The sequence below is a fragment of the Chenopodium album genome, chromosome 6, assembly GCF_948465745.1.
Source record: "Chenopodium album chromosome 6, dcCheAlbu1.1, whole genome shotgun sequence".
Lineage (NCBI taxonomy): Eukaryota > Viridiplantae > Streptophyta > Magnoliopsida > Caryophyllales > Amaranthaceae > Chenopodium > Chenopodium album.
This window is the reverse complement of record NC_137839.1, coordinates 189,266-204,649: the sequence shown is the minus strand read 5'-3', so window position 1 is coordinate 204,649 and position 15,384 is coordinate 189,266. Positions and strand designations below refer to the sequence as shown.

Below are 15,384 nucleotides of genomic sequence, written 5' to 3'. Positions count from 1 at the left end.
CCCAACGAACAAAGATGGGTCCACAAAGAAGGCTGGGAATTTATGTTGGGTTTGAATCACCCTCCATAATTAAATATCTTGAACCAATGACCGGTGATTTATTTACGGCCAGATTTGCCGACTGTCATTTCAATGAGACAGTATTCCCAGCCTTAGGGGGAGAGAAAGTGGACCCACGAAAGAAAGAAATAGAAATCATTTGGAATGCAACACAATTGTCAATGTTTGATCCACGAACAAATATGTGTGAACAAGAAGTTCAGAAAATTGTTCATTTACAAAGCATTGCAAATCAGCTGCCTGATGCATTTATAGATGCAAAGAAAGTGACAAAATCACATATACCAGCTGAAAATGCCCCTGCACGAATTGAAATTCCATCTGGTGATAAGATCACTGAAAATGAATCTCTAGCACGCCGAAAGCGTGGAAGACCACTTGGTTCAAAAGACTCTAAACCAAGAAAATTAAAAAGACCTGATGAGATCAACAACATTCCCCTTACGGAAGGTCAAGAAAGACAAAGTACAGATGAGAATAGAGAAAAAGATGATAATCCGAAAGGGGATGAACAAGATGACCATGACATCGATAACAATGAAACTTCAATAAACTTTGTTTCTACCAGGAATTATTGGAATAGAAATGATGTTATCGTAAATGAAATATTTGCATATTCCATTGCAATTGAAATGGCATCTGACGAAAATGATAGTGAACCAAGAACAGTGGAAGAATGTCGTTGCAGGCATGATTGGCCAAAATGGAAAGAGGCAATGCAGACAGAGTTAAAGTCACTCGAAAAACGAGAAGTGTTTGGAAAAATAACCCTTACACCAGAAGGTGTAAAGCCAGTTGGATACAAGTGGGTATTTGTGAGAAAACGAAATGAGAAAAATGAAATTGTTAGATACAAGGCAAGACTTGTAGCCCAAGGTTTTTCTCAAATTCCAGGGATTGATTATGAGGAGACATATTCTCCCGTAGTTGATGCAACTACGTTAAGATTTCTGGTAAGCTTGACAGTCTCAGAAGGACTAAAGATGCGATTAATGGATGTAGTAACCGCATATTTATATGGGTCACTCGATACAGATATTTATATGAAAGTCCCAGATGGACTAAAATTACCAGTAAACCACAAGCCTAGACATTTACTTTCCATAAAATTAAAAAGGTCACTTTATGGATTAAAACAGTCTGGGAGGATGTGGTATAATCGTCTTAGTGAATACCTTATGAAAGAAGGGTTCAAGAATAATCAAATCAGTCCTTGTGTTTTCATTAAGAGATCACAATCAGGGTTTGCAATTGTTGCAGTTTATGTTGATGACTTGAATATCATTGGAACCCCAAATGAACTTGAAATAACTGCAAAATACTTGATGAAAGAATTTGAGATGAAAGACCTTGGACAAACTAAATTTTGCCTTGGATTGCAAATTGAGCACTTAAATAATGGTATTTTCGTCCATCAGTCCAACTACACCGAAAGAGTGTTAAAACGTTTTTTCATGGACAAAGCGACCCCAACAAACACCCCGATGATTGTTCGGTCTTTGACTATGAAATATGATCCATTTAGACCTCGAGAGGAAAACGAGGATGTCCTTGGTCCTGAAGTACCATATCTAAGTGCAATTGGGGCTCTAATGTATCTAGCTAACAATACTAGACCAGACATAGCTTTTTCTGTGAATTTGTTAGCCAGGTTTAGCAACGCACCAACGAAGAGACACTGGAAAGGAGTAAGACACTTACTACGATATCTACGAGGAACAAAAGATCTTGGTTTGTTTTATCAATCAAGGCAAGATGCCACCCTCATCGGATATGCAGATGCTGGATATCTATCAGACCCACAAAACGCCAAGTCACAAACTGGATATCTGTTCACCTATGGTGGAACTGCAATTTCTTGGAAATCAACAAAGCAAACCTTAACTGCGACATCATCAAATCATGCTGAGTTGATTGCCCTTTATGAAGCAGGACGTGAGTGTGTATGGCTAAGGTCAATGATCGGCAATATCCAAGAAGAATGTGGGATGAAAGAAGTAACTGAAAGTCCAACCATCATTTATGAAGATAATACTGCATGTATCGCACAAGTAACTGAAGGATATATTAAAGGTGATAGGACTAAACATATATCCCCAAAACTGTTCTTTACACACGATTTGCAGAAGGAAGGGAAGATAAATGTCCAACAGATCCAATCATCTGATAATCTTGCAGACTTGTTTACAAAGTCCCTACCTTCGAAGAGTGTTGAGCGGTTGGTCCACAAGATTGGGATGCGTCGTCTTCATAAACTATGTTAAAATCAGGGGGAGCATTATATGCACTGCACTCTTTTTCCCTTCGATCAGGTTTTTATCCCAATGGGTTTTTCCTGACAAGGTTTTTAATGAGGCAGTACACTAAAGCATATAGTAATATATTGTTGTACTCTTTTCCCTCAGCTATGGCTTTTATCCTAAAGGGTTTTACCTAGCAAGGTTTTAACGAGGCAACATATACCCTATTCTGTATGGACATTCAAGGGGGAGTGTTAAGAGTTAATTAATTTAGTCAAGGTGTGAATGTCCACACTCCAATTTCTTCATTGCATTTAATGTAGTAGCCAACTCTAATTGCCACCCTCTAAGGTTATAGCCCACAATGTAATAGTGGTTCTTACTACTATAAATAGCCATGTAATTTCACTTGTATGATACACAAAAATATTACCAAGAGTAATACATAAAAGTAGTAATACTTCTCTTATTACCTTCTTCTCTTAATCCTCTAATTTCTATATATTTCATAACACGATTCATATTTATTTTTTAAATTTTTTGAGAAATACTTTCACATTCCCCTTGATATTGTAATAGTTACTCGTACTATTTAACAAAGTTTTACAAATATTACTCCCTCCGTTTTTAATTACTTGCTTCATTTCTATTTTTTGCACTATTTATTTGTCCTACTTTGACTAATGTTTGTGATTTATACGTAAGAAAAAATATAGTCTTGTGGGTACTAGTTGGAATCATCTCAATGAATAGATTATTAATTTTCAATTGTTAGAATTTATACTTATTGATAATTAAAGATATCAGTGACCAAAGATTAGCATCGGCATGTGTGTCCAAGAGAAATGGAGCAAGAATTTAAAAACGGAGGGAGTACAATTCAACAATACTAGTATACTTCCTCTGTTTCTTTTTAGTTGACACGTTTCTTTAGTCACGTTTGTCAATGTACTTATTCAATCATTAATATATTTAATTATCGATAAACAAAAATTATTAAAAGTTGATATTTTAAAGGTATATAATGTGACGAATCTAACAAGATCCTACTTGACTATATTTTCATTATGTATAAAGCACAAAACACAGTCAAAGAGAGGTGTGTGAATAGTACTAAAGTCAATACGTGTCAACTAAATAAAAACGGGGGTAGTATATATGTTTATATATATGCACATGTGTATCTCTCTCCTTCCCACTTGGATCCTTACTTCCTAATTCCTTTAAGAGTGCTAATTCAGCGAGTCAGTCATGAGTAGAGGGTTGCTCAACTCATGGGTCCAGCTGAATCGATCACGAGTTGCTTGTTTTAAGGTTTAGGTCTCTTGAATTTCAAATATTTTTGGATTATATTTTATTATATTTATATAATTTTTCCTACTTAAGCTTATTATTTCAAAATTATAAAGTGTTAAGGTAAATTTTTGTTTTTAAAAGATAAGAGAATAGAAGAATATTGAATTTTTTTGTACACTTATCGAGTTTCAAGCAGATTCGAGCGAGCACGAGCAAATTCGAGACGAGTTTTGATCGAGCGTTGACCAAGTCCGGTAGCACCCCTAGCCTCTATCTTTAATTCTCTCTATCTCTCTTCCCATCTAAATTCCTGTTGTTGCAATATTAATAGAACGGATAAATTATACAATTAGTCCGTAGGATTCAAGAGGTCCTTCTCTCGAGAGGAGCAATGGTGTATCATGTTAGAAAATTAAGAGTTGTGGATCAACATAAGATAATCAATATGCTGTTTTATTTGGTTATATATAAAAATGATGAAGTTCCAATCTTCCATAATTCTAGAAGAGGTTTATAATGCCAATGATGATGCTATGAGTCTCCCATACAAACGAATCTACTACGTAAATACTTGACTTTTTAAAAACTCGGGAAAAAACTATATATATAACCTGTAAATAACCTGTCTAATTGTTGCACATAACCTGTAACGGATGTAGTATATTAGATTTGTGTGAGATATTGCTTGGAAAAATAATACTTCCTTCGTTTTTTTTATTATTGCACCATAAGAGTTTGGTGCAAATATTTTGGTAGTGGAAAAAAGTAAGAGAGAGAAAGGTAAAAATACAAAATTGTTCATGTGACATATTGATAAACTAAAAAGTAAGTGTGAAAAAGCAAGGGTATGTTGGGTATTTGTAGTGTGAACACAAATAATTTTTTTCCTAAAGAGAAAATGGTGCAATATTTGTGAAACTTCCTAAAAAGGCAAGTGGTGCAATAATAAAAGAACAGAAGAAGTATTTTGTCATAACAAGGTGGTATCTAATGAAAGGTTAGATCTGTCTTGTAAGTGTCAAATCATGTACATTACAAAGTAGAGTACTTTAATTTAGTACTCGGTACTATTATTGTGAAGTGATCAATCTAAAAGGATAACTCGAGACCAGTGGCGGATCCAGGATTATCATGTAGGGGTAGCACCATACTAGAAGCTAAATTTTCTATTAATTAGAATTTAAGTAACCTTCTTCAAGCAATAAGTCAGATGAAAAATATCGAAAATTTTCAATTTGAGTCAAGAAATTTTCTTTACAAGTGTGTGAGAATTAAACCAAAAAATAATACAATAAATTTTTGGTATTGATGTATTGTAAATTTGTAACTATTCATACTTTGCCTCACAGTTGTTCAAATCATCCCTATTTAATTTAGGTTTAGCCTTGTTTAATCTATAAGAAGTTAATGTGTGAGGTATCGAACTTGCAACTACTTGTCAGCCATCTCCCACCATCAACCCAATTCTACCGCTGCGACAATAGTAAAAATATAACTTATTTTTGCAAAATTTAATAATTATACTAAAACAAATTTTTTTTTAAAAAAAACCAAGGGTAGCACGTGACCCCCCTGGTTCCTCAGTAGATCCGCCAGTGCTCGAGACATTAATACTTGAAGTTTAGCTACAAATACTCAACAGGGACAGCTTATTTAGAGTGAATCTACATTATAATTGAAATTTAACTACAAATATACTAAAAAAAGACGGCTTATTTAGAGTGTATCTACATCATCATCTACTATATATCACTCTTACTTCAATAACAAATTCTAGTGTGGTGTCACTAGTGTGTATCAGTAGCTACATTTAATTAGATTTTACCTAAAACATTTAATGTGAAGACAACTTAGAATATGAATATATATACATCATAAATATTCTATGCAATATAATTTTGGTATATTTTGGGAAATGATGTATTTCCCACACAATACTAGTGATAATGTATAAACAATACAGAGTACCACGTAATTGTTTATAGGAGAAATTGGTTTTAATAATTTTAATTTTGACCGATTTTCTTTAAATAGACCCAACTTTTGCTGATTATTCTGGAATAATCTCAACTCTATAAATTATAGATATCTTCTTATAATACTCCGAACATTTATTTTTGTTATACATAATGTTAATAGTCCCAAAAGAAATTAATAAAAGCAACAAAAATAACATTCCGGATTATTTAAGGAAGATACCTATATAGTTGAGATTATTCCAAAATAATCAAAAGTTGGGATCATTTGAAGAAAATCGGTTAAAATTGGGATTATTAAAACCAATTTTTCTTGTATATTATGATAATGAGCGTATGAGCAATTTTACTATACGCACTTTTATTTTATTCAACTTAATTATTGTCGATTTTTGTTCAACTATATAATTACGGGATCTGAGTTGTGGGGGAGCCTGCTCGCCTGGTCAAACTGAGTCCTGCAAAACAATGAAAGTCAACTGCCTCGGGGGGTGTTCCCGAGAAAGCCCCTCTGACGTTCAAGTCAGTCAACGATATTTAGAGAGAAAGTTTGTAGAGAGAGTCGATAAAATTAATTACCTCGCTAATCTGTGAAGATTAGTATTTATAGGAGATGATTAACTAACTTGATTAGGGTTTCTGGACGTTGTGGGATGTATTACGCTCAGTTGGGCTATATTAGGGTTATTAAGACTAGAATAGACCCAGTCTACAATAACTTATTAGGGTTTCTCAGAATGCGTGTTGTGCATGATTATGGAGTGTTCTCGTTTAGGGTTTAGTAAGGGTATTTCGGTAATTTCTGTATTTCATGGGCGTGGGCCCACAAGGACGTCCAAACACTTATTATCTCCGATTACATTCAATTCTCCATTAATCGATTGAATAATTACAAATATTTTCTTTATACTTTAAACTATTTCATGTATGAGATAATATTTTTCACATTTATTTTATCATACGTACATCTAATATTCTAATAGTCTTAATGATCTATACTTGTATCCTTTATGGTGTAATCACGAACAATTCGTAATAAGGGACTACTTACAACATGTTTCCATGTTGAATATTGGAAATTTTGTGTTGACAAAAAAGAGAAAAAAAAAAAGACTAGTCTTTTAAATTTTTTTTTTTTTGGAGGGAATTTTAGAATAGTCTTTGTTGCATGAATTCCCTTTTCTTCTCGAAGGTCCCTATTAAGGACAGTGACGGTTTAAATGGAGCATTGCAATTTGCAGCTATTGGCCTATTATATGGTCCCAAATAGCCAAAATTATTACTCCAATGATAGTGATTTTATTGTTAATTATTCACGTTTATCTTGATTTTTTTATTACTTATTATATTTTCATTATTAATATAATACAGTTATTCAGCATTTCATGCATTTTATGCCTAATATAATGAGTTGTAGTAATTGGTATTATTTGTGGGACGTCTTTCCCTGTACAGCAAGTATATGTATTTTAAGGTGACCCTTTGTGTTATCGGAGATTAGCTTGTGGTCCCACGAGGCCAAATGATGTAATTAGTACTATATAACTACCCAATTGTTCTTTAATACTTGTATTTTAGACTAAATTAGTGTCATCATTAACGACTAATTTAGTCTGGAAGATTTAAAACAATTATCAAAATGACCATTTAAAATAAATTATGTTGGCCTCATGAGAAATTAGGATCAACTTTGGCTATTATTATTGACTTGACCAATGATGAAGCCGCCATGTGGTTGTTAGTTGTTACCCTTGTTAGTACATTTAAGACCACTTTGTATATTATTTACTCCATTGATAAATATGGAGGCATAATGCAATAGAGTGCAATATGGGTTTAAAAAAAAAAAAAAAAATAAAATAAAAATTAATTTTTGGTCCCACGTGAGAAGTTGGGTGGGTAGTAGCATAATAGCATGCCCGGCAACCGTATCTCGGGTTTTCAATTTTGATACCATTGCATTTGATACCTTACCCACCTAGTCTTCTCAACATTTACAATCTTTCAACTTTCCTTAAATTAAATATTCAATTCTTGATCTCAATTGATTATATGACCTACATAAAATACTCATTTCGCAATACAATCTTAACCTCATTCCTGATTACGTACTCATATCACTTTGCAAACCAGACGTCCAATAAACGTTCAAAATAATTGTTTTGCAGAGTAATTGCATGTATTTAACCAACTAAATTGATCAAAACTCTTTTTAGCAAACAACTAACTCATAATTATTACTCCAAAACTTGGATAGAATCTACCTGATGAAGTGCATTGTGGAAACTCAATACTAAAGAAAAAGAAACATCATAAAAAGAGATGATAATAGGGCACATGATCAAATGTGTTGAAACTTGAAAAGATCCACTTAATATTGTCACAAACAGTGAAACAGGTACAAGTTTCAACATTGTATGGTTGATGACTTGATGATGGTACGCAAAAATAAATACGGAGTATAGCAGTATGATTCTTCTTTGAAATTCCTCAAAGTTTAGCTTTATTAATTACAACCTTCAGCCAGATCCAACCGACTTGCAGACTAAATTAGTACTAGTAGTTTAGATTACACTATCATTGTGTGATGATAAGTGTTTTCGATAAAAAAAGGAGTATTGGTTCCCAATCAATAGTTTAAATCATACGAGTACCATAATTTTGTGATGACAAGTATTTTCAAACAAAGAGTTTTAACTCTCGGAAAAAGAGAGTATTGGTTCATAATCAGTAGTTTTAGGGCCTATTTCGATTAACTGAATTGAGCTGAACTGAACTAAACTGAAATTTTTAGAACTGAACTGAACTGAACTAAATATTTTATAAGAGAAGAAAATTAAGAACTGAATTGAACTGAAAATAAGCGGAAGAGAACAGATCCTAAATCATACGAGTACCATAATTTTGTAATGACAAGAATTTTCAAACAAAGAGTTTTAACTCTCGAAAAAAGAGAGCATTGGTTCACAATCGGTAATTTAAATCAAACTAGTACCATACTTTTGTGATGATAAGTATTTTCAAACAAAGAGTTTTAACTCTCGAAAAAAAAAAAGTATTGGTTCACAATTAGTAATTTAAATCATACGAGTACCATAATTTTGTGATGACTAGTATTTTCAAACAAAGAGTTTTAACTCTAAATTACGGAATAGTAATTAAGTTGCTCTATCATTATGTAAAGACAAGTAATTTAGAACAGAGAGATTATTAATTCGCAATCATGATTAGTCTTCTAATTAAATAAAACAAAATTTGCAGTTGGTCATCATAGTTGGCTGGCTATTGAAATTGTAAGTTAATGACTTGATGTTTTCTTGACAAAGAATATGGCCACCTTAAAAAAGGGGCCAGAAGAATATTCTTGTTCATTTCAAGATAATTTGTATTACATTTTTGTAATCTAGTTATATACTAGTATTTCTAATGCCATTTTCCTCTCCCTTTTTGTATTTGATTTTTTTCTTTAAGACTTTGAAAATAATATTTTTCCTAACTTGGGGGCAGGGGTTAGAAGACTTGGAACTTAGAAGGCAATTGACAATAGGTGTTTTTATATCTCTAGTTTTAGCAAGCTAAATTTCTAGAATATAGGAAAAATTCTAAACTAGATTGCGAAGTAACTTTTGATTCATCAAAAATAAGGGGAGAAGTAAAACAATTCACAAAATGAGACACATTATATATGAGAACATTATTCTATCCGGCTAACTTGTAGATACTTTTAAGAGACGTATAGATGTTGGTTAATAACTTTGTATCGATTTACTATGAAATTCAACCTTGAAATTTAGTATACTGATTGATTTTGATCTAAGACTGAAACTTATCCCCGGCCCTTACTATGTTTGGCTTAGCCTTTCGGTATTAGAAAAAAGCAGCCATCTCGAAGCTTTCAAACACAATCAACTTGTGATGCTTCAACCTCTTCCACACTAGATCAGGGTAGGAGTAACTGCTTGTCGACGAGTTTTCAATCCTGATGAAAGACAAGGAAATTGTAGTTGATTCTTTCCTAAGAGTTTATCTAACCGTGGCCTTAGGAAAGGATTGTGTATGCATAAGTTATTCAATGACTACAAATCTGGTGTAAATCTTTCTATTACAAAGACTACTTTTTTGCTCAATTGTCATAAACAATAAAGAAGTTGCGGAGTATCTATCATCAAAGAGAGGAACAAGCAAGAGGTTGAAAGTGCATTTCTTTCTTTCAGAAAAGATGCCAATTTTTCCTCCAGCGGCCCAAGTAGAAAGATTAACAAACATCATTCATTTTGAGCTTATTAATTAAAAAGGCTCTTTATTATTATTACTCCGTGTGTGTGTATATATATATATATATATATTTTCGGTAAGATGGTCCAGAGCAAGGGAAAATCTTTCTCGAGAATCTTATACTGTCCAGACCTGCAATCAAAATATCATAATATTTCCAACATCACAACAATTTATAGGAAAACAGACTAAAGGATAAACAACATAAGATGTTGTGTGGCCAGGGAGGCAGATAATTATATACTCGTGATACTAATCACGAGCTAAAAACAGCCTACGACCTGTTTCTGCAGTATCCTTGCAAAGTTGTCCAACCATTGTGTTAGTATAATAGGAAAAACTAATGAAGACTGGAAAGCATGACTAATCATCCAAGTTTGTCCTTCCACATTGTATAATTGCACCGGTTTTGATTACTTCTAGGAACATTGGATGCAGGTGCCACACTGTCTACTAGAACATTGCCCTCACAGTCTATCATATAGGATATGTCTAAGCTTTCCAAATTAAGATGATAAACAATAAGACTAGGATCACATATTTCGCTTACAGGATTGGGGGTTTCTTCACCTTCACCGTATTCTCCATTTGGAGAAATTTTGGCTGGTTCTACATTTCCTACTGTCAATATGGATTTATGAGGTCGGTGTCTCTGTGATGATGATCGTATGTCCCATGAAAGAACCTGCTCAATCAATTTCTTCATCTCACTCTGTGATGAATACAAACTGCTTCTCTTCTGAAAATAGATTAGAAAAAGTCAATTACATTGGAAGACTATGCAACTCAAGATCATGCAGACAAGAAAATTACAATTCTGGCATTGACAAGCACTTTTATCTATAACTGAAGTAAATTACTCAGTTTCCGAAAAGGCAAAAAGTTGTCAACACTCAGTTTCCGTTGGGCCTACAGCATTGCCAAAATAAAGACAGGCACATTCTAATCCCAATAAACACGGGGTACCTAAGAGCAATTTTGGAGATAATCTAATACTCGTAATCCATTTTGCGAGTTCATAAATGGAGAAACCCCAGGAATATTTAAAACAATCAACATCTTTTATATTAAGTACTTGTAAAGTTGTAATCAACTAAGCTGTTCTCATAATGCAAGAAGCTTTTCTTATCTTTTAGGACTATAAAGCTGACAAGGTTACCAGCATAGAAATAGTATTTTTTTAGAGATGATGGATATACATACCACTGATTCCCAACAATCTGCAAGAGCAGAGTGGAAGCTCTCAGAGAAAATAACAGAAGCCACAGCTAATAAGCTGTCTTCCTGCAAGATCAAGGAGAGAATTAGGATGGTTTTAATCAAATCATTGACATATATATTATGAAGATGGAAGGACACACAACTTAAACAAAATAAACTCATATGTTCAGTATGCCTCTGATATCTCAAAGTCATATCAGAGATTACAGTCAGAAAAAAGGTGCTTACATCAATACAATCAAGGATCTCATAGATACAATGCCAATATTTTAGTAACCAAAGCACATTTAATCTAAAACAAGGAGAACTAGTGACAGCAAACTTGGAAAAAGATTATAACATTCATCCAGCTAATTAGTAACATGCAAAATTCAATTGTTTACTCTCTAGCACGCTTATAATCAGAAAAATGACTAGGACATAAAATGAACCAATAAGGGACTAGTAAAGGGGATGGTAGCCTTTCTATGTAAACCAGAAAATTTTCAGGAGTCAAGAATCTCATATCTTGCATGCCAGCCATGTGTAACTTGAACTCATGAACAGTCAACAAGCATAACAATTAGCATGGAGTAGCAGGGTTGAAACTTGAGAGATGAAAGCAGTAATCTCATTTTCAGGGGCACCAGGAGAAGAGAGATTGTCAGACCTGTCAGTTTAACTAATATTAAAATGCCTCAATTCCTAAAAACTCCTTCCAGACTAATCAGCCTATAAGATAACTATCCTCACTTAGGTCTAAAGATAAAATCCAACAGTGACTAAGGACAGAAATATTGTCTTTCAAGATTTAGCCTTGAAACCAAACAAAAAACCAAAGCAGGACCAGATGATCATATATAAAATTTCTAGTTCCTCTCTGAGAGTCAAGAAGATTAACATTTTCAAAAATATGTAAGTAAACCATCAGAGAAAATTTACCTTAACCCATTCTGGCACCATTGAATCTTGGATGCTGTCACAATATGGAAGATAGGGCTTCACATCCAGTACTGGCTGTCACAATTTTACATAAACTCAAATGCCACACTTAAAGCCACCAAAATCTTTAACCACCACCTCAGGCCCTCAGCCCTAGCAGAAAATGCGAGGATTGTAGCACTTACTGTTCCATCTACCAAATCAACACCAGAAAGTAAAATCATGTGTCCTTGTACAGCCTCGATCTGGAGAATGAAAACAATTGCTACCTAAGTTAGCATGTGCTACTCAGTTCAGTTACTTGCAGAATTGAATCGTATTAAGGCCTAAGGACATAAATATTTAACCTATCCTTCTCACTCTACCAATAAAATCATGTTTGTTGACTTGCTTAATGTTTCTAGAACATTTAGAAAGTTCTTGGACCTAGCAGGGGATGCAGAGACTATGTAACATTTTCCTCAGGGAGGATACAATCATTCAAATTTCCTTCACAATGTCTTTGACACCTCTTTGGCTAATGAAACTTATACTCTTAAAATAGTTTGCAACCAATCCCTATATGTTTTGTTCCCTAACAATTTTGTAGATACTCTCTTTGAACATTGTTCATGCATCTATCCTAAATGTTCCTCTTAAACAAACAGAACTACATTAAAAAGGGAGGATACTTGCCTTAGCAACAGTTAGACCAATTGGACTGGGACGATGGGGGGTTCTTGTTGCATATACTCCTTTTTTGCCTCCTTTTAATCGTGGCACCCTCACCTAATCGTTCATATAACAATTGTTAAATACTGAGAGGGGGGGGGGGTGTTGGAGCCATAACTAACGTGGTGCCGGTAATATATATATAGTGCGAACCTTGGCTTTGATCTTCGATCTGGAAGGCTCTAACCACAACTTATCCAAATCAGTATTTAAGTGGAACACATATATAATCCAAATATGAGAATACTCTTCAAGACCTTCCAAAGATGCCGGAGGAACCCTCATTGGGTCAAACATCAAACATGCTCGAGCAAGTGGCACCAGCAAAGGTTGTCTAGGCGTACCATTCCTACAGTAATTATGATTGGTACTGTTATTTAAGTTAATGGTAACTAGAAGCATATCTCACAATTTCGCTACACCAGTACACCTTAAAAGATCATTTGAGTTTTGCCGATACTTGATCACCAAATCCTACGCATAACTCATACTTGCAACTTAATAGTTTCTACAGCAGTTATTACAAGGAAATAATTAGGCAAGCCTGGTTACACTATCCCTTATCATTTGCGCTCATCCAATATTTAGTTTTTAGCCATAAGCTAGTTGAATATTAACATTTACTTTACACTTATCACCTCCTCAAAATTGCTTCAAGTTCTGGCCCACAAAATCTTTAAGTACCTGGTTGAGAAGCAAGATTGGACTGTACCAATCGGAATCATGGGATAAGATGTTGGATCCATATTCTCTGTCTTCTGTTGCAGAAGTGCCTTCCTCAATTCCTAGAGATATATCCAATGAAACATCAGGGGCCTCACGAATCAATAAAAGCAAAAGAAATCGTCAACATTCTATGCATCAACCATCATACAACAATGTCATATTATAATGCAAATATCAATGATACAAGCCAACATTTCTAATCATTAAACTTCAAAAACATATGCTACGGATTTCTGAGTACCAGAAACATTATCTAAATGAGTCAATGTTCTTCAGCAAGAATTCAACTCAAGAATGAAAGGGGCCATATCATACAAATTGGTTTGCCCTCTTCCATTAGACTATTTACATTACATCCCATTGAATTGAACAACTGTATCATTGGAGTCATCATTGTACATAAAATCAGTTCATTCAGTAGCTTTCTTTTCTTGTTTTTCATTCACAAGTCACTTGTAAAACTACTCCCTCCATCCCTAAATTACATTCCTACTTCTAGCATTTATTCCTCACACAATAGAGAGAAGTAGGAATGTAATTTAGGGACGGAGGGAGTACACACACACACACAAAAAAAAAAAAAAAAAAAAAAAAAAAAAAAAAAACATCCAAGAGCATTCAAATGGGTAGCTGCAAATAGAAATGAACTTCTCAGACAGTCAGACCCTATGTATCAGTTCAAAATGAGGGGTTCGGATTTGGGTTCTGGTTCGGTCTCGTATGCAATCATAAACAACATCATTCAAAGTTTTCAAACCCATCAATACATTCATAATTGAAATTATCAATCAAAATCTCAAAAAGACAAGAAATTTATAATCAAAATATTCATAATTGAAATTATCAATCAAAACTTCAATGTAAGATCAACCTGTTGAGCTCTAATTCGGCCTTGTCGTTCAGCAGCACATTTATCAACAGAAGATTTAAGAGATGCCTCCAATTCTTTGACATTTGATTCCATGGCTCTCCATTTTTTTCCCAGTATAAAAAAAGCTGCTCAAAATATAAAAACAAATACATATAAGAAGACATTAAAGATGCAATCTTGAAAGAGAGTAAGATAGAGAAGCACCAGTAATGGCTGCAACAGAGAAAGTTAAGGTGAAGGTGGTGGGTAGCCATTGTGATGTTGCTGTGGAGTCGCCCATGAACTTAAGAAAAGTGGGTTCAGGGTTTTGCGTAAAGAGAATAGTTATGTACTTACGAAGTATGTTATATGGCCATATGTGTTTAGAGAACCTCAACACTCGTGGCTTGTTTGTTCCAGTATTTGCGGGTCTGGTACTTGGAACATTGAGAATAGAAGGGACAATTAGAGGTGTCAATTCGGATAACTGGATGGAGTTTGGGTCGGGTCTGTTCGGGTCGGATCTGTTCGGGTCGGATATGTTCGGATCAAAATTATCCTTTTAACTCGGGTCGGGTCGGATCGGATCAAATTCGGGTCGGGTCAAATTCGGGTCATGGTCTATCGAGTCCGGGTCGGATATGGGTCGGGTCAACTCCAGATCGGTTCACTTTCGGATCGGATAAATTTGGGTCGGGTTTAAAACGGGTTTAACCGGATAACTTCGGGTCGGATGAATTTGGGTCGGGTTGATTACGGTTCGGATGATTTCGGTTCGGTCAAGTTCGGTTTGATTAAGATAAGGTTGATCCGTTGATTCATTAAATGGTCAGTTTCAATTCAATTCCTTTTTGTGTTTGGCTGGATTTTGGTCGAGCTGACCAAATTCATATCCAAATAAGGTTATTTTTAATCTAGAGATATTATTGAGTTTTTACCTTATTATTGGTTCAATATGATTATTAATTACGAAGCACGAAGTTTTAGTTTTCTCATTTGATCAAGTTATGTATAATTTTTATCTTAAAGAAAAATTGAGATTGAATAATTATTGATAACTTATCATACTTATATAAGTGAGACCAAGCTAGTGATATATTAAGTTATT

The 15,384-nt window shown here is 34.2% G+C and overlaps 1 protein-coding gene across 1 annotated transcript; it reads right to left on the bottom strand.

Moving 5' to 3' along the window:
• Positions 1-10,153: 10,153 nt before the first annotated feature.
• LOC145634154 (uncharacterized) lies at positions 10,154-14,644 on the bottom strand. The gene is made up of 9 exons (XM_081685564.1): positions 14,502-14,644; positions 14,298-14,422; positions 13,385-13,485; positions 12,854-13,049; positions 12,665-12,757; positions 12,175-12,234; positions 11,990-12,064; positions 11,051-11,131; positions 10,154-10,586 (listed from the first exon to the last, which is right to left on the bottom strand). The coding sequence occupies exons 1-9, from the start codon at positions 14,575-14,577 to the stop codon at positions 10,215-10,217; spliced, it is 1,179 nt and encodes a 392-aa protein (XP_081541690.1). The 5' UTR covers positions 14,578-14,644; the 3' UTR covers positions 10,154-10,214.
• Positions 14,645-15,384: the final 740 nt, after the last annotated feature.